The sequence below is a fragment of the Pelmatolapia mariae genome, linkage group LG16_19 (assembly GCF_036321145.2).
Source record: "Pelmatolapia mariae isolate MD_Pm_ZW linkage group LG16_19, Pm_UMD_F_2, whole genome shotgun sequence".
NCBI lineage: Eukaryota > Metazoa > Chordata > Actinopteri > Cichliformes > Cichlidae > Pelmatolapia > Pelmatolapia mariae.
The window spans coordinates 37,809,300-37,828,596 of NC_086241.1; the positions used below are offsets into that span (position 1 = coordinate 37,809,300).

Below are 19,297 nucleotides of genomic sequence, written 5' to 3' on the forward strand. Positions count from 1 at the left end.
TATTCAAGAACAAGTCCTGGAGGTCTTCCACCTCAGTAAGAATAAAACTTGGTTAGAAAAGAACTGAGACTGAGTGTGTGTTTGAAGGAGCCATGAATCAAATAAAAGTTTTTCATCAAGGTGCTGTGGGCATACTCACTGTTGGGAGGGGGGTCTTTACATTCTCCCTCCTCAATGGCGACATCATCGATGGCAATATCTCCCTCAATACCAGAGCCTCGCACGCCCTCCATCACCATCTACAGAGACACAGTGACAGGAAGCTCAGAGGATGTTTGAGAGGAAGTAACTGTGGTTTCTAGAAGACTAGTTGTATATAGTACAGTGGATATACACGGTATCTGTTATATACCCTGTGGCTGCCATTCCAGGACGCAGGTTGAGTTTCTTAACCCTCAGATGAGGAAATCTCCAGGTTTTCTCTCAGAGTTAGTTAGCAGGCTTCCAGACTCTGTCAATTTAACCTGCTTGCTGACAGGTTTCCTCTCAGACTCTTTCCCTCCTGCTGCACATGAACCAGCTGACTGATACTTTCATTTCCTCGTTAATTAAGTTGGCATCAAAGCTCAGAATGTCATGGTCCTAACCCTAACCCGCTACCCGTAGCTCAGGCCCCAGTGTCCCAGCTACCCGTAGCTCAGGCCCCAGTGTCCCCGCTACCCGTAGCTCAGGCTCCACTGTCCCCGCTACCCGTAGCTCAGGCTCCAGTGTCCCAGCTACGGGTAGCTCAGGCTCCAGTGTCCCAGCTACCCGTAGCTCAGGCCCCAGTGTCCCCGCTACCCGTAGCTCAGGCCCCAGTGTCCCCGCTACCCGTAGCTCAGGCCCCAGTGTCCCCGCTACCCGTAGCTCAGGTTCCAGTGTCCCAGCTACCCGTAGCTCAGGCTCCAGTGTCCCAGCTACGGGTAGCTCAGGCTCCAGTGTCCCAGCTACGGGTAGCTCAGGCCCCAGTGTCCCCGCTACCCGTAGCTCAGGCCCCAGTGTCCCCGCTACCCGTAGCTCAGGCCCCAGTGTCCCCGCTACCCGTAGCTCAGGCTCCAGTGTCACCAGTGTCCCCGCTACCCGTAGCTCAGGCTCCAGTGTCCCCGCTACCCGTAGCTCAGGCCCCAGTGTCCCCGCTACCCGTAGCTCAGGCCCCAGTGTCACCGATACCCGTAGGTCAGGCTTCAGTGTCCCCGCTACCCGTAGCTCAGGCTTCAGTGTCCCCGCTACCCGTAGCTCAGGCTCCAGTGTCACCACTACCCGTAGCTCAGGCTTCAGTGTCCCCGCTACCCGTAGCTCAGGCTTCAGTGTGGCCCCAGTGTCCCCGCTACCCGTAGCTCAGGCCCCAGTGTCCCCGCTACCCGTAGCTCAGGCCCCAGTGTCCCCGCTACCCGTAGCTCAGGCCCCAGTGTCCCCGCTACCTGTAGCTCAGGCTCCAGTGTCACCGCTACCCGTAGCTCAGGCCCCAGTGTCACCGGCCTCACACATTCATTCGGACATGCACACATCACATCACACATGCAGGGAGAGAATCTCACGATAACCTTAGGTGTCTCTCATGAACTGGCTACTTTACAGACTGTAACTTCCTTCAGGGCCTCCCCAGAGGCAGGGTATCAGCCATTAGCTGATTCTGGATCCCTGAAGGCTAAGAAGCCCCCTGAGAACTGCACCGTGTCAGCGCTGTCTGGGCAGAGCCAGTGCTCAGCGCAGCGCCCGTTGCCTTCATGTTCGTCTCGTGTCTCTGCTGGAGGGTCACAACTAAACCCTGGTTTCCCAGGGTTTAGTTGTGTTCCCTCTGGTTGGTGTCATCCCTGCCTGTGTATCCCCCTTTGTGTAGTAAGGTCTCTGTGTTTAGTTCGCGTTTCTTAGTCTGTGTCTTTGCGTGTATGTGTTCCTGTTTTACTTTGAAGGTCCCTGCCTGATGTCAGTGCGTTTTGTTTACGTTCCCCTGCCTCGTCAGCTGTGATGTCTTCCAGGTGTGTTCCCCTCCTGTTTCCCACCCCTTGATTCCTGGTGTGTGTATTTATAGTGTGTGTTCCCTCGTCCTCATTGCTGGTTCGTCTGCGTCTCTCCGTCCGTCATTCTGTGCATCTTCCTCCGTCTTCCTGTGCATTCTCCCCGCGTTGTTCTCCCTGCATCTCTGTTTCATGTCTCAAGGTTTCAAGGTTTCAGGTTTGTTTTTGCTTAGCTTTTCCCAGTTTAGGTTACTCTTAGGTTTTGGTTTTGTCCACCACGTTCCTGTTTGTTTCACCTTCATGTTAATAAAGCTCGCTCACTTCCAAAGCAGTCTGCACCTTGTGTCCTTTAACAATTCACACATGGCTTGCCCCGGCAACCCGTGACACAGAACTCATCAATATATAAGGACAGAGAAAGCAGTTGTGTCAGCTCAGAGTGAAATCGTCTCCTCCTGAGGATTTTCATGTATTTAAAGCGATTTCATAAAAGCAGCTGCAGACAGTCTGACTGTGCTCTGAACATGACGTGTTTTCACAGATTCAGCCATTAAACATTTTAAAAGTACAGAACTTCCCCATACTTTCTGCTCAAGATCACCTACATCTGTCTCAGTGACAGCAGTGACTCTGCCTGCTATCAAGTATAACAGGCTCCACAATGGATAGGCAAACCACATCCGGGCACTTCCATGGTGGTACAGATCCAAAGTGGATGGGGATCAAGAATTCAGACTGGATCAGCCCTGGATCTGGTTATTTCCCAGCTCATTACATCTATTTTGGATCTATTCACAGTGGCTTATTTTGCCTTAACACAATATGTAATTGTAATAAATTGCTTCTTTATATTCCTTATGTGGTTCATAGTCCCAACACTATAATAAAACATCTAGCTGGCCGACAAATAGACAGCTCTATAAAAGCTTCCCACGTTGCCTCAGGACTTCCAGGCCATACTCGGCACAGATGTTCCTGTATAATACGTCGGCCACTTGGTTATGTCGATCCAAGTATGCCCTGCCTGCTAGCATCTTGGTAAATGGACTGATTCTTATATAGCGCTTTTCTACTCTCCCGGAGTACTCAAAGCGCTCTATACAACATGTCACATTCACCCAGTCACTTTCTTCTAACTAACATTCACACACATTCATTCGGCAACTTTGGGCAAGATACTAACCCCCAAGTTGCTCTCCTCTTTTTTACCCGTTGCTGTGATGAATCGTGTTAGGAACTTTATTTGTCTCCAGTTACATACATACTTGACTCAAGTATAGGTGTTGACTGAAACTCTATAGAGCATGCTTTCTGGAGCAGTGCTGCTGCTGTGGCGTGGTCTCTACAGAAGGTCGCTCTGCTCTACAGCTGCCAGTTGTTATGTTGGGTGGTGTGCAGTAAAGAGTCTGTGGGGATTGGTGTGGTCTGTACCTGAAAGGCTGTAGTTGGGTGGATGTTGACCTTGGCTTGACGCCAGCGGTCTCCTTGGTTACCGGTGAGACTCCAGACCAGGGTATCTGTGACCGCTTGACCTTTCTGATGCAGGAAAACGTTCAGAGCTCCTACAAGACATGAAGCAGCGCTGTTCAACGTTATTTTTATTCATCACGTGGTGTAGCTGTGACACGTGGATTTCTGCTTCACTCTCACCTATATGTTTCCCATACATGTGATAATAAAACGCAAAGCAGTAGGTGGGGTTGTTGCTGACAGAGGAGCTTTTGGAGTTGAATGTTGGGGACAACAGTCTGGCTGTGTCGCCCTCCAGCCTTGGCCTTGATGTCTCTATGTACATGTAGAAACCTGACAGATCACAAAAACACGAGTCGGGGTCAGAGGTCAGGTAAAGGGTTTACAAACTAACCAATGATTAAAACTCTAACGCTGCCAGCCAGTAACATGACACCTGACTTTTTTATCAAGGTGGTCATACAACATGTTAGTTAGAGCAACAGCAGAGCAAACACTTTGTGAATCAGCCAACATCAAATGCAAAAAAATTCCCCAAGCAACAAGCATGTGATTGGCTGAAGAGTCATACGAATGTGACAATTATCCAGGAAAATGAAAATAAATACATTCAAAAACCTTTAAAAGTAACCTTTCACATGGTCAACATAACATTAAATGAGTTAAAATATAAGTTTAGAAAATTACACTATCACATAGCCAACACAATTACAAACAATGTTAACTGAAAACTCTGCTTATATATAAAATATATGCTATAAATATAAAAAATGTTAATTCATGGCATTGCAATAGTGACCTGTGCATAAATGTGCATATGCTTGTAGCTATACATATGCATTTGTTAAATGTGAGAGTAAAAAGATTTCAGATATATTGTTTTTAAATTTATTGTTTAAGTCCTTTTGTTTTTGTTTTCACTGTGAAACTTGGACTTCTTAAGAAATGTACACACACAAATATTTCAATTTTCCTGTATTACTTTTCTTTCACATTTCAGGCATTTATTTTTATTTTACTTTTACCTGTTTAATGTTACTGAAATTGCTTTGTAAGTGATTTTATAGACACAGAGAACGATAAAAGTTGGGATACAGGATACATACTGTACACTGAGACACTAATCCCTGTTTTGGAAGAATCACCTGACCAACACGGAGGATAAAGGAACAGTTAAAGAGATGAAGGAACAGTTAAAGAGATGAAGGAACAGTTAGAGAGATAAAGGAACAGTTAGAGAGATGAAGGAACGGTTAGAGAGAGATGAAGGAACAGTTAGAGAGAGATAAAGGAACAGTTAGAGAGATGAAGGAACAGTTAGAGAGAGATAAAGGAACAGTTAGAGAGAGATAAAGGAACAGTTAGAGAGAGATAAAGGAACAGTTAGAGAGATGAAGGAACAGTTAGAGAGATAAAAGAACAGAGAGATGAAGGAACAGAGAGATAAAGGAACAGTTAGAGAGAGATAAAGGAACAGAGAGATAAAGGAACAGAGAGATGAAGGAACAGTTAGAGAGAGATAAAGGAACAGTTAGAGAGAGATAAAGGAACAGTTAGAGAGATGAAGGAACAGCTAGAGAGAGATAAAGGAACAGTTAGAGAGAGATAAAGGAACAGTTAGAGAGATAAAGGAACAGTTAGAGAGATGAAGGAACAGTTAGAGAGAGATGAAGGAACAGTTAGAGTGAGATGAAGGAACAGCTAGAGAGAGATAAAGGAACAGTTAGAGAGAGATGAAGGAATAGTTAGAGAGATGTAGGAACAGCTAGAGAGAGAGATAAAGGAACAGTTAGAGAGATGAAGGAACAGCAAGAAAGAAGAAAATGAGCACCGCAGGGCAAACTCTCCAGGAAATTTCCTTTGACCTCTGCAGCTGTCCAGGGAACTGAACGTATAACCTTGCCCTTGCCTCACTTTCCTTCCCGTTGATCTGCACAGATGCGTCCTTGAGGCAGCAACTGTAAAAAGTGATGTCACAGTCCTGCTGCAGGAACAGCAGTGCAAGCAAATCCACCCCGGGCTCATCCAGCATGGAAACAATCGGAACAAATTAAACTGTACACGAGTGTGGAGAGACGCGGCCGTGTTTACACAGTTTACCCCAAGGGCTCGCTTTAATGAGATTCTGCTGCAGACTGAGATCCTGCAAAGGAAACGAGCCACAGAAAAGGAAGAGATTTTCTAGAAGAAAATGAAAAGGAGATAAAAAAAAAACCCAAAGAGCCGCTGTCACATGTCAGCTGTGTGCTCTCACTTCTTTTAACCTTTGTTTACTCAGGGATTAAACTCTGAGCACGCACAGCTATTTTTATTTTTCCACGTTGTACTGTTAATCCACTTTAAGCTGCCAACTGCTGCCAGGAACATTTTATTTAAACCTTTCATATCTTAACAAGCAGGATGTGAGTACCTAATGCATGTTAATATATGCATTTACAACAGATTTTAGAAATGAGGACAACACTACTCACTGTTGATAAAGGTGTGCACAGTGGGATCCGACACAGTATGAATTTAAATATAAATTTCATTACAAATGACAATATCAGCTTCATACTTTGCGTAATCTCTAAACTGTTTGTCTACATAAATAAAAGGGTTGGAGGAAAGTCAGTCTCATTCGGTCTGCTTCAGTATGAATCCTTGTCTGCAGGGATACTTTGTTTATCTTGATCGTAACTTTGTATTTAAACATTTTAATATTCTCATCCTGAGAACATTATTTCCACTTGTGAGAACTTGCTGTGAGACACTCCTTATCCTCTGAGAGCACCGTGAGGCAGCTTCTTTGGCTGATTGGAGTCTTGGTTTTAATTTAAAAAATTCTGTATTTCTAATGACCATGCTTTCTCAATGAACACATTATGATGTAGTTTTCTTCTGATGGCGCTCTCACTTTTGGTCAGCCTGATCCTGTTTTGCATACAGCTGATCCAGTGTGCAAAACGACCAGGATGCTCATCTTTTAAAACCAGCCTATGGCAGCTGAAATAACAGCACAGCCACTGTCATTCACGTATATGAATCGTGATTTTGTCAGACGCTTTCACTGTTATAACATCATCATCATTTAACAATGCTGAACATAAAAACCTTACTGGGCTCTTTATTGGGTCCTTATTTCAAATAGGCAAACATGTACAGATCGCTTAGTTATGATTCAAATTTCAATGTCAATTTAAATGCATTTCAACTCCACATTCTAACACTTAACACACTACAACTGCACTGTCCACTACACTTTAAACTGTTACTCTTCGTAATATCCACCCTTTGCTTTGATTATTGCTTTGCACACTCTTGGCATTCTCTCCATGAGCTCGTCTTCTGAAATGGTTTCCAACAGTCCTAAAGGAGTTCCCAGAGATGCTGAGCACTTGTTGGCCCTTTTGCCTTCACTCTGTGATCCATCTCATCCCAAACCATCTCCATTGGGTTTAGGTCAGGTGACTGTGGAAGCCATCAGCACTCCATCACTCTCTTTCTTGGTCACCAGCCACCCGCACAATACAGAGATGGTCGGAGGAGAGCAAGGAGGCTCTTAAGGATTGTTTTGAGTCGACTGTGTGGGAGGTGATCTGTGACGACCACGGAGAGGACATCGACAGCCTTACTACATGCATTACTGACTATATTAATTTCTGTGTGGATAACACCGTACCTTCCAGGACTGTACGGTGTTTCTCCAACAACAAACCCTGGATTACCCCAGAAATTAAAGCTGTCCTCAAGCAGAAGAGGAGGGCCTTCAAATCCAAAGACAAAGAGGAGTTGAAAAGGGTGCAGAGAGAGTTGAGGGGACTGATAAGGAATGGGAAGGACAGCTACAGGCAAAAGATGGAGAACCAGCTTCAGCAAAACAACGTTGGTGAAGTCTGGAGAGGCCTCAGAACCATCTCAGGCCACAAACATCAGAACTCTCTGCCTGGGAGGGATGTGAGGTGGGCAAATGAACTGAATCATTTCTTCAATAGATTTGATTCAGCCATGAGGCAGTCTCCAACATCGGCTGCAGACTCACCCACCCCCACTGCTGCTGTTCCACCTCTGACACCTCAGACGCTTCACACCTCCTCTACTCACCCTGCTCACGCCTCCCCACCCCCAATAACAGCATCCAACACACACTCAACACAAGGCTCCAGCCTGTCTCTCTCAACCACCCAGGTTAGGAGGGAACTGAGGAGGATTAAAGCCAAGAAGGCAGCGGGCCCAGATGGCATCAGCTCGAGGGTCGTCAGGTCCTGCGCAGACCAACTGTGTGGGGTGATCGAGCACCTCTTCAACCTGAGCCTGAGGCTGGGTAGAGTCCCACAGCTCTGGAAAACCTCCTGTGTTGTACCAGTGCCAAAGACTTCACGCCCCAAGGACCTCAACAGCTACAGGGCGGTGGCTCTGACATCCCACCTGATGAAGACCCTGGAGCGGTTGGTCCTGGCTCAGCTTCGGCGCCTGGTGAGCTCATCACTGGACCCACTTCAGTTTGCCTACCAACCTGGCATTGGAGCGGATGATGCCGTCATTCACCTCCTACATCGCTCCCTCGCTCACCTGGAGACCGCTGGAAGCACTGTGAGAATCATGTTCTTCGATTTCTCCAGTGCCTTCAACACCATTCTTCCCTCGGTCCTGAAGGACAAGCTGGAGAACTCTGGAGTGGACCATCACCTCACTACCTGGATTTTGGACTACCTCACCGACCGACCACAGTATGTGAGAACTCAGGGCTGTGCGTCGGACAGGGTCGTCTGCAGTACGGGGGCCCCACAGGGAACGGTTCTGGCTCCGTTCCTCTTCACCATCTACACTGCAGACTTCTCCTACAACTCCACCCAGTGCTTCCTGCAGAAGTTCTCTGATGACTCTGCAATAGTCGGCCTCATCACTGATGGGGACGACAAGGAGTACAGAGGACTGACTCAGGACTTTGTGGACTGGTGCCAGCTGAACTACCTCCAGATCAGCGCCAGTAAAACCAAGGAGCTGGTGGTAGACTTCCGCAGGCACAAGCATTCTCCACTGCAACCACTGAACATCCAAGGTATGGACATTGAGGCTGTGGACAGCTACAGGTACCTTGGTGTTCATCTGAACAACAAACTGGACTGGACTCATAACTCAGACACCCTCTACAGGAAAGGGCAGAGCAGGCTGTACCTGCTGCGGAGACTCAGGTCGTTTGGAGTGGAGGGCCCACTCCTGAAGACCTTCTATGACTCTGTGGTGGCCTCTGCCATCTTTTATGGTGTGGTCTGCTGGGGCGGCAGCATCTCTGCTGGGGACAGGAAGAGACTGAACAGGCTGATCCGAAGGGCCAGCTCTGTTCTAGGATGCCCTCTGGACCCAGTGGAGGTGGTGAGTGACAGGAGAATGGTGGCTAAGCTGTCATCCCTGTTGGACAACATCTCCCACCCCATGCAGGAGACTCTGACAGCACTGAGCATCTCCTTCAGTGGCTGCGGCACCCACGGTGTGGGACGGAGAGATTTCGCAGGTCTTTCCTCCCCACTGCTGTCAGACTCTACAACAAAGACTTTAACTCACATGTGTCAAAGTCAAGGCCCGCGGGCCAGAATGAATTATTATGGCCCCCGGGATGATATTTGATTAGTATTAGAATCGGCCCGCAGGTCACAGCCGCCTGCTGGGGTTTTGCACGCACCAATACTCCATTCCCCACAATGCAACGGAAGCCCGCGAACTCACTGCAGCGCTGGAAGCGGGACTCGGCTTCATTATTCATCATTATTCATCAGCATTCAGAGCAGATGTCAACTTTCAGCAACTCCCCTCCCCAATAATGGCTAAACGGAAGGTGTACGGTGAGCACAGGGAATTTCAAGCCAGGTAGGAGGCAGAGTACATGTTCACCGCGGTAAAAGGCAAACCTGTTTGTCTTCTGTGTGGAGAAAGTGTGGCTGTAATGAAAGAATATAATCTAAGAAGGCACTATGAAACCTCTAAGAAACACAAAGACAAAGACAAGAATATGGACACGGAACAAAGGCTACAGAAGGTGGAAGAATTAAAACGAGGTCTTAAGTCCCGGCAGGCTCTGTTCACAAAAGCAAAATCACAAAGCGAGGCTGCTGTCAAGGTGAGTTTTCTTGTGGCAGAAGAAGTTGCAAAATCAGCCCGACCACTTAGAGAGGGAGAGTTTATCAAAAACTGTATGCTTAAAGTTTGTGACGCAGTGTGCCCAGACAAAAGGCAGCTATTTTCAAACGTGAGCCTGAGCAGAAACACCGTTGCTGAACGTGTAGACCAGCTGTCCACCAATCTAAAAGAACAGCTTGTGGAAAAGGGAAAAGATTTCATTGCATATTCCCTTGCTGTGGATGAGAGCACTGACACAACTGATATTGCCCAGTTGTCAATTTTCATTCGTGGAGTGGACTCCAGCCTGACCGTAACAGAAGAGTTTTTGGCATTACGTCCGATGCATGGCACGACTACAGGACAAGATCTGTATGAAGAGGTATCCAGATGTGTAAATGAGATGGGACTGCCTTGGGAAAAACTCGTGGGATTGACAACAGACGGAGCACCCGCGATGTGTGGACACAGGAGTGGATTGGTGGCAAGGATACGTGAGAGGATGCGGGACAAAAATGTCACAGAGGAGCTGACAGCCTATCACTGCATAATACACCAGGAGTCGTTATGTGGCAAAGCCTTGAAAATGGAACATGTAATGACCATCATAACACGTGCAATTAACTTCATCAGAGCCAAAGGTTTAAATCACCGCCAGTTCAAGGCATTTCTGGGCGAGTTAGATACAGAGTATGGTGACTTGCCCTATCACACAGATGTGCGATGGCTAAGCCAGGGAAAGGTGCTGCAAAGATGTTTCGAGCTTCGTGAGGAGATCTGTCTGTTCATGGAAAGCAAAGGGAAAGACACAACAGAGCTTTGAGATGAAACATTTATGTGTGAAATGGCGTTTCTGTGCGACATCACAAGCCATCTGAATGTGATGAACCTGCAACTGCAGGGACGGGGGCGTGTCATCTCTGATATGTACAGTATGGTGAGGGCGTTTAAAACCAAGCTGAGTCTGTGGGAGACGCAGATGCAGAAAGAAAACTTGAGCCACTTCCCCAGCTGCCAGACCATGAAAGAGAAGCTCTCTACCGCTGTGTTCCCAAGTGCACGGTTTGCCGATAAACTCAACATACTTGCCGCCGAGTTCCGACGCCGATTTGCTGACTTTGAAGGTCAAAAAAGCAGATTTGAACTACTTGCCAATCCTTTTGGAGTTGATGTGGAAAGTGCACCACTAAACCTCCAAATGGAGTTGATTGAGCTCCAGTGCAATGACACACTGAGGGAAAAATATGAGAGAGTGGGTGCCACTGAGTTTGCACATTTCATCCCCGACACAATGCCTCAGCTGCGCATCCAAGCTGCTCAGACGCTCTCCATGTTTGGCAGCACATACCTGTGTGAACAATTGTTCTCTTTGATGAAGCTAAACAAAACATCACACTGGAGCCGTCTTACTGATAAACACCTTGACTCAATTCTGAGGATTTCCTCAGCTCAGAGCCTGACCCCGAACATTGATGAACTCGTACAAAAGATGAGACACCACCAAGTATCAGGCTCAGGCTCAGACAAGTGAGCATCGCAGAACATTTACGTATTTTTAGTTTTTAATTCAGTTACATTTTTTACATTTGTTTCTACAAGACGTGATTTTTCTTTGAAGGAAGTATTGTTTTGTCTGTGTGTCATAGATTTTTGTATTTTATATTACTGTATTTTATTTATTTATATTTATTTTTCAGTTAATAGACTCAGGGAAAATTGCAGATAAGAGCCATGAGAAAGAATACAACTGATTTGATTATTTTTTTTCAATTTTCTCTTTTTACTATTGGAAAGCAGTAATTGGTAGGATCATAGAGCAGCACAATATTGCACTTTCAGTTTATAATGCATGCAATTTCATTTATGCATTTATCTTGATATTAAGGAGCATATTTTGTTTATGAATGACATTTACTTTTTTGCTGTTTGCCTGTTGAAAATGTTTTCTTTCGAAATAACTGAGAGCTATCAGAAAATATTGCTTTATTCATTTAATGTACAGGACATGTGATTTTTCTTTGAAGGAAGTTTGTTTTTGTCTGTGAGCCTGTTGAAAAATGTTTTCACTTGAAATTACTGACAGAGCCATAGAAAATATTGGATTATTCATTTAATCGTTAAATGATATACAGTACACTGTGTTAGGTCTTGGTTCAATAGGTTATGTGCAATCATTTTAATATGTTTTAATAAACATTGAACCAGTCCGGCCCTCAGCTTGTAGCAAATTTGTTTTTTTGGCCCTCTGATGTATTTGACTTTGACATCCCTGCTTTAACTGATCAAACACACACATCCACACATGTGCAATAAGACTAATGTGCAATAATCTTTTCTGGCATCACTGTATTTTTACTCAGTTGTATATAGCATTTGTATTCTATTTTTATCCTATTGTATATTTTATTCTATTTTATTCTACTGTATATAGTATTTTATTTTATTCTATTCTGTACAGTTGTGTACTGTATTTATTCTTATTGTATTCTAATTTTTGCTTCATAACTTTTGCACTGTCCACTTCCTGCTGTGACAAAACAAATTTCCCACGTGTGGGACTAATAAAGGTTATCTTATCTTATCTTATCTTAAATAGCCCTCACACAGCCTGGAGGTGTGTGTCGGGTCATTGTGCTGTTGCACAATAAATGATTGTCCAACTAAACACAAACCGGATGGGATGGCATGTTCCTGCAGGATGATGTGGTAGCCATGCTGGTACAGTGTGCCTTCAGTTTTGAATAAATCTCCAACAGTGTCACCAGCAAAGCCCCCCCACACCATCACACCTCCTCCTCCATGCTTCACAGTGGGAACCATGCATGTAGAGACCATTGTTCACCTTTTCTGCATAGACCAGTGCAAAGCACAGATTTCCATGATTTGTTTCTTTGCTACATAATTCCATATATCCTGCCTCATGTATTTCATGTCTTCAGTTTGCATCTACAATGTAGAAAGTAGTAAAAATAAAGAAAAACCATTAAATGAGAAGGTGTGTCCTGGTTTGACTGGTAGTGTAGGCGTAGAGCAGGAGGAAGGGTACAGAGCATTATGTGGGAGAAATCATCTGTTTCTGAATGTGAGTTTAAACAGCAGATGGGACTGGATCACTTCTGGGGAGCTCTGGGTTTGGGGTGTCCCTGCTTTTGCAGCTCTTTGAATCTTTGAATTTTCGGCAAGTGCATTTTTCTCTCAGTGATGCTGTTCTTCAACCTCAGGGCAGAGTCTGATGCCCAGGTGTTGACAGCCAATCACATTGCATTAGTTAGCCTCTGCTCTCCTGAAGCCGCCCTGGTGATGACAGGTTGTGACTTACAGTCCACATTTCTGCTGTGTCGCTTTTTCTGTGCCAACAAATTGCTACGGGACATCTCAAGTGTTCAGCTTTGGAGATCTCCAACACACTTATTGAGATTCACAGGTGAGTTTGACAGCAAGGCTTATAAACACCTCCAGCTCTCCCAACTGGTAATACAATCTGACTAAAGTGTTCTCCCAGTTATGTGGTGTGACAACAAAACCAACTCTGACGGGCAAAATTTCTTATAGGTCGATGAGGCTGTAAATGTGTTACCAGGGAGAACTTGTGATGGTAGTGAGATTTGGAAGCCATGACAGTTTTAGTTTTAGAGACCTAATCTGAGTGGGGGCTAAGCCAGACCCAAACACATGAGGTCAGCCCTAAGTGAAATTTCTGACATGTCCAGTTTTCTCCTTTGGTGAAGGATCCGAATATATCAGAGGGACAGCTCAGGCTGACATGTACAGAGGAGAGTGGATATCCTGGGCAAAGCATGTTGAATATGGAGCTGTGAGTCAGGGAGAAAAGAGGAAGAGAAGATTCATGGATGAAGGTAATCTCCTGTGTTGTACATGGTGTCAAACTGAGAGCAGATGCTGTGTTTTTCATTCTAAAGCTTATTGCCAAAAAGTAAAGGAATAAATACCACACAGATTTTACAGAGCGCACAGATTTTTAGGAATAAATGTGAGAGAAATTCTCACCATCGACAGACTTTGTAATATTGAGAAAAAACCGAGGCGAATGCTTTCACAGTGAAACTTTAATATAAAAATATGAAGAACTGAAATACTCTGTTATTACTGCTGGCTGCATTTTCTCCCGCTCTGATAGACCAAAGTCACCATCTTCATTTTTGTTTGTCTCTGACTGGCACTGAAACATCAACACGCTGTGTTTTAACGTTGATTTCAGCTGCTGGTCAAAAACACTGGAGCTTCTAGAAATATCTCTTTGACAGCTGGCAGGTTTTAGTGAGTGTTATGAACAAATTAACAAACAAACTCAACTATGAACTGTCACCACTATTTTCAAAATAATTTATCCAGGGAAAGATGCTAAAGTTATCTTATAATAACTGGACAGTTTGACAGGCGAGCTTACTCCACCTACTTACAAACCCAGTGTCACTGTGACAGTATACAGATAATTCAGTCAGACGTGTCTCTCTGTAATCAGGCTGTGAAAGTCAGTCTGACACTGATGTGCTGCTTTTTCCTGATAACCTGCGTCTGCCTGTGTGGCACAAAGAAATGCCAAACCACACTGGAAAATGTGGCATTTAATCAGGTGTTCCACTGATGAAATGACCATATCTTAGGTGTTTGTTCGCCCTAGTTGGGAGTTATTCTGTCTGATTAAATCACACTGAATAGGCATGTTTCATTTCAGCTGATCCCTGTATAGAAAGCAGAGTCAAAATCAGAATCAGAAAGACTTTATTTATGTCCAAGGGGCAATTAAGATACAACAGAGCAGCATGATTTTGAAGATAAGGACAGGGCAATAAATACACAGAATATACATTATATACACCGTTTTAAAATTAAAGTGACTGGAAGGTGAATAAATAACTGTAAGTGAGTAAAAGTGAGTTAAGTGTCAGCAGTATAAAAAGAGTGTAGCTTATGTTTATGGTGTGGGAAATGGTCTTATCGGCTGGAGTTAAAAAGCAGAGTGGCTTTGGGGACAAAGGTGGCTCTCCTCCTCTCAGTCCTGCAGGAAATGCAGCGGAGGCGTCGCCCAGAGGGGAGCCATTGAAATGCGGGGTGAAGAATGTGAGAGGGGTCGTTGATGATTTTGGCTGAACCTGTGCCAGAGTTCTGACAGGCCAATGATTTTAGAGCACACTGATGCAGTGTGCTGCAGTCTGTTCTTGTTCTGAAGGCTGAGGGAGTGGAACCAGCAGGTGATGGAGAAGGTCATGATGCTTTCCAGGAAGGCGTAGTAAAAAGTCGTCATGATGGGTGGGCTGACTCCAAAGGAGTTGAGTTTCCTAAGGAGGTATAGCCGTTGGTGAGAATCTCCTCTGTGTTGGCAGAGAATTTCAGGAGGTTGTCGAAGATGGTTCCCAGGTATTTGTACTTCTCAACTACCTCCACTGGCTTCCCGTGGATGGTGGTGACCGAAGCAGCCAGATCCCTCTGCCTACTGGAGAAGGTCCCCACCATCTCTTTGGTTTTGCTCACGTTCAGTTCAAGTTTGGAGCTGTCACACCACTCTACAAACTCCTGCAGAGCGGGCCCGTGGCGTTGTGAGGGGGCTGACAGCAGTGACAGGAGAACTGTGTCGTCAGCATATTTAACCAGGTGACAGTTGGGCTGTGTGGATCTGCAGTTAAGCAGGTGGAAGTTTAGTATGGCGTCTCATCAGTCCAATTTTATTGTGCTTAAAATTTACACACAAAGACTTTCAGTCTTAAACTCATTTTGATAAAAGCAAATGTAACAGACGATACTTCACGACTACAGAATGTAGAGAAAGTTAGGATCTTGGGCTCATGTTCTCTAGGAATCGACTAAGGAGCGAATGACACACAGCTAAAAGAACAGATAACATTTATTTAAGCAAAACCATAAACAGTCATTCAACAGTTCACAACAGTTCCAATAGTCCACATTTGTCAGTCGTGTATTCAGTTTCATAGTCCAGAGTTCAGAGTTCTTTTCAGTTCAGGTGTGTGAAGTGTGTGTAGTGTTAATGTTAGTGGTACTAACCGGGTAGTGTATTGTTTTGAGATCTCATAACCTTATCTGTCAAGAAGTAATGCAGTTGTCACTTCTAAGTAGGCTGGAAACCTTCCTGCATTGCAGCTGGGATCCTGAATCCTGGTTCGCAGCAGGTGGATTTACTGGCCTTGCTCTCACAATTTTAGACTCTGACAAAAAAGACCAACCGGAAATTAACAGAAACCACAAAACAGTCATCAAAAAAAAAAAGTTTCCCAACAAGCGGAAGAATAAAATCCAATTTCGTGTCTTCACACGTAACCTTTTTTAAACAAGGATTAAAGAAAAACTCTCAGTGAGTAGCTCCGACCAGCATACGTAGCTAGGGATGGGTATCGTTTAGGTTTTATCCGATACCAGTACCAAACCGGTTATTTTGAAACGGTGCCGGTGCTTAAACGGTGCTCAAACCGGTGCTTAAAGAATGGAGAACACAAAATTGGTCCAAAAACCTCTCATGTTCAGCTGTTTTTTTGTAAAAAGATAACAATGTTAGCCTTTTCTGCAGCTATAGGGCATATATGCTATCACTCTTGGCTGGAAGCTGTGCTTAAACAATGGAAAAAACACAAACTTTGTCCAAAAACCTCTCATGTTTAGCTGTTTCCCTCTTTTTCTTTGGTCATTTTAGCCTTTTTGGCCAGGGTGAAGGGAGTATCTGCCATCAAACAAGAAGACAGCCGCATGTAACTACGACGGTGTTTGCTAGTTCACCTTACATGCATTAATGTAATAACGTGGTTAGCGTACTCAACATAAATTACACATGAACAACATTAAGCTACTCACGCAGAGAAGAACGGCTGCTGCTGCCATCATCATCCATCATCATTTCTGCTACACTGGCAGGGCTAGGGGCCAGGACTCTCCTCTTCGGGTTTTTGGGGGATGTTGCTAACTCCAGGTCCGATAACAGGCACCACACCCGCAGTAGATGTGCACGGTGTGAGGTCTTGCAGCAAGCTATCAAATACGGCGCATTTCTCGGCTTTTAAAAAAACGCTATGTGTCGCCAGGTGTTTCATCGGATTTAAGGTGTTACCTCCTTTGCACAGTATCACCTTAAAGCACTTGTTGCAGGCTGCTGAGTTTGCATCTTTTGCTGTGAAGTACAGCCAGACTTTGACCGCTTCGCCTTGGGCATTTTTAATCTGTAGCTCTGCTCTAAAAGAACGTACGTACCTGGGCCCGCCTACTATCCTCGGAAACGTAAAATGATTGGCTAGAATCTGAAGTGTATCACATCTCAGGGGAAAAAAAGCACCGAAATAAAGCACCGAAATGTGCGCTGCTTTTCGGTCTGGTTACTACCGTTTATGTCAGAACCGGTGCCATCATGGCACCGGATACCGGTACCCATCCCTATACGTAGCCTTAGCATTGTTCTCCTTCTCTATATCAACTCAGGTTCACAAGCACTAAACAATCTCATAGTGCCACCTACTGACATTCTTGGGGAACAGCAGTTCATTTTCATGAGGCAAATTTTAGTTGGGTTACATCTCTTCCCCCCCTAAATGGGCATGCATACCTGCATGACAGCAGTTACTTTAAATGGTTTTTACTCTGCCAACACATGGGGAAGGGTTTGAGTCAAGAGCATGTGAAAAAACCTGATCAAGACTGTTTAAAAGAGAATGCATCACTAATGTTAAAGGATTTCCCAAGGTGTTGTAGGTCAGCCTGCTAGGTTCAGTCCTGTTCCTAGTTGACCGCCTGATTTCTCTTGTTTCTGGAGGTTTTTCATCTTCGGCAACTTCTGCCTCTAATCCATCTCCATCACTCTCCTCTTTTCCATCCGACAACCCTGTTTTTTCAGTTTGGTACTGCTCCTGAGTTACGTCAGTAACTTCTTTCAGAGGTTCAACATCACTTTCTGTAGCTGGATCTATATCAGCACATGAATCGTGAACAGATGAATATTCCTCACTAACAATAACACCTGTTTCTTTCATTGGAGGGTCATTTCCACTAGAGTCTTGAAGTGAAACATCACTCTCATCCAGCTCCACGGGTGCAGAATGAAACTCCTCTACTGCAGGGTTTAGATTGGACTCGTCTGGGTCCACACTTTGTTCTGACACAGACTCAGTTGCTTTGGGGATTTCACTGACAGTAGTGAAAGCCGGGCAACTGACGTCTTCGTAAACTACTGGAAAGTCATAATCCACAATATCATCATAACCCAGATAATGATAGTCTCCTTCAACTTCAGAAAATGGATTCTCTTTGGAGGTGTTGCCTTTGGGTGTCTCTTTCTCTGGATTTCCATGACTGGGTTTGATTGGCACTGAGCGTGACAGAAACCCACACGGTAACAGTAAATCTCTATGCAATGTCCTCTCAGGCCCATCTGACATGAGTGGAGCAACAACATATACAGCAGAGTCATTGATCTGCTTCACAACTTTGTAGACCGTCTGACTCCATCTGTCAGCTAGTTTGTGTTTCCCTCATATTCCAACATTCTTGACAAGAACACGATGTCCAACCTCCAAGGTGGATTCTCTCACTTTTAGATCATATCTTGACTTATTGCGTAGGGCAGTTTTCTCGCTATGTTCCACGTTGCAAGTTTGTAACTTTCCTGTAGACTTTCCCTGAGCTTCTTCACATATTCACTGTGAGTTACATTGTCCTGCCTGCTCACATTAAGTCCAAAAGCCACATCAATTGGAAGGTTTGGCTGTCTCCCAAACATGAGCTGATAGGGTGAATACCCAGTTGTGTCATTTTTTGTGCAATTGTAGGCGTGAGCCAATGGCTGCACATGATCACGCCATTTTAGTTTGTCCTATTCTTGGAGTGTTCCAAGCATCCCTAGCAGTGTACGGTTAAACCAGTCTACTGGATTACCACGGGGATGATAGGGGGTTGTTCTTGTTTTCTTTATGCCTAACATTTGGCACAAGTTTTTCATGACTGCCGATTCAAAATTACGGCCCTGGTCACTATGTAACCGTTCTGGTATGTCATAGTGAACGATGAATTTGTCCCACAGGGCCTTGGCAACAGTCTTTTCCTTCTGATCTGGAGTTGGCACTGCAACAGCAAACTTTGTAAAGTGATCTGTTATCACCAGAATATTCTTTGTTCCTTGACCGTCAGGTTCGAGAGACAAATAGTCCATGCACACCAACTCAAGCGGTCGACTGGTTTTAATATTTACCAGTGGGGCAGATTTCTCAGCTCTAGCCTTGCGGCGGATGCACCTTTCACATGTTCTGACTTTCATTTCAACATCTAAGAACATTCAGGGCCAAAAGAAACGTGTTCTCACAAGGTCAACAGTTCTTTCAAATCCCATGTGACCTACTGCATCATGAAGACTTTCAAGAGCCACTTCTCTGTACTCCTTTAGAAGCACTAGTTGAAAAAGAGTCTGGCCTTGGCTTCCGGAACAAGACATTGTCTATTCTGGACAACTGATCCTGTACTCTTAACATGAGTTGGACTTCCCTTTCCTCCTTTTGCCTAAGACGATAGGAAAGGCGTTTTCCTGTATGGACAAGGTCTATGACTCTGCTTATTATAGGGTCACGCCTTTGTTCTGCAGCCCAGTCTTGTTGGGAGAGTCGAGAAGGAGTGATAGTACCAGTCAGCACGTTGGCTTGAACAAACTTGTCAGGTATTGCACTTGCATCCACTGCCAAACACTCCACCACAGCAGGTAAGTAGTGGTTTAGCCTTTTGGTGTCAGGAGATATGTGTACTTGGTGCTTCTCGCATACAGCTTTTAGAGCATCCATTGGAAATGTTGC

At 44.9% G+C, this 19,297-nt stretch overlaps 1 protein-coding gene across 2 annotated transcripts in view; it reads right to left on the reverse strand.

The window, feature by feature from the left end:
• The window catches only part of LOC134644162 (MAM domain-containing glycosylphosphatidylinositol anchor protein 2-like), a 186,642-nt gene that overhangs the window by 7,102 nt on the left and 160,243 nt on the right, over window positions 1-19,297 (reverse strand). For both annotated transcript variants that reach the window (XM_063496913.1, XM_063496912.1), the window contains 3 exons: window positions 3,588-3,740; window positions 3,369-3,499; window positions 140-239 (listed from right to left, as the gene is read on the reverse strand). In XM_063496913.1, the coding sequence (XP_063352983.1) occupies window positions 140-239; window positions 3,369-3,499; window positions 3,588-3,740 (384 nt within the window). The remainder of the gene's footprint in view (window positions 1-139; window positions 240-3,368; window positions 3,500-3,587; window positions 3,741-19,297) is intronic.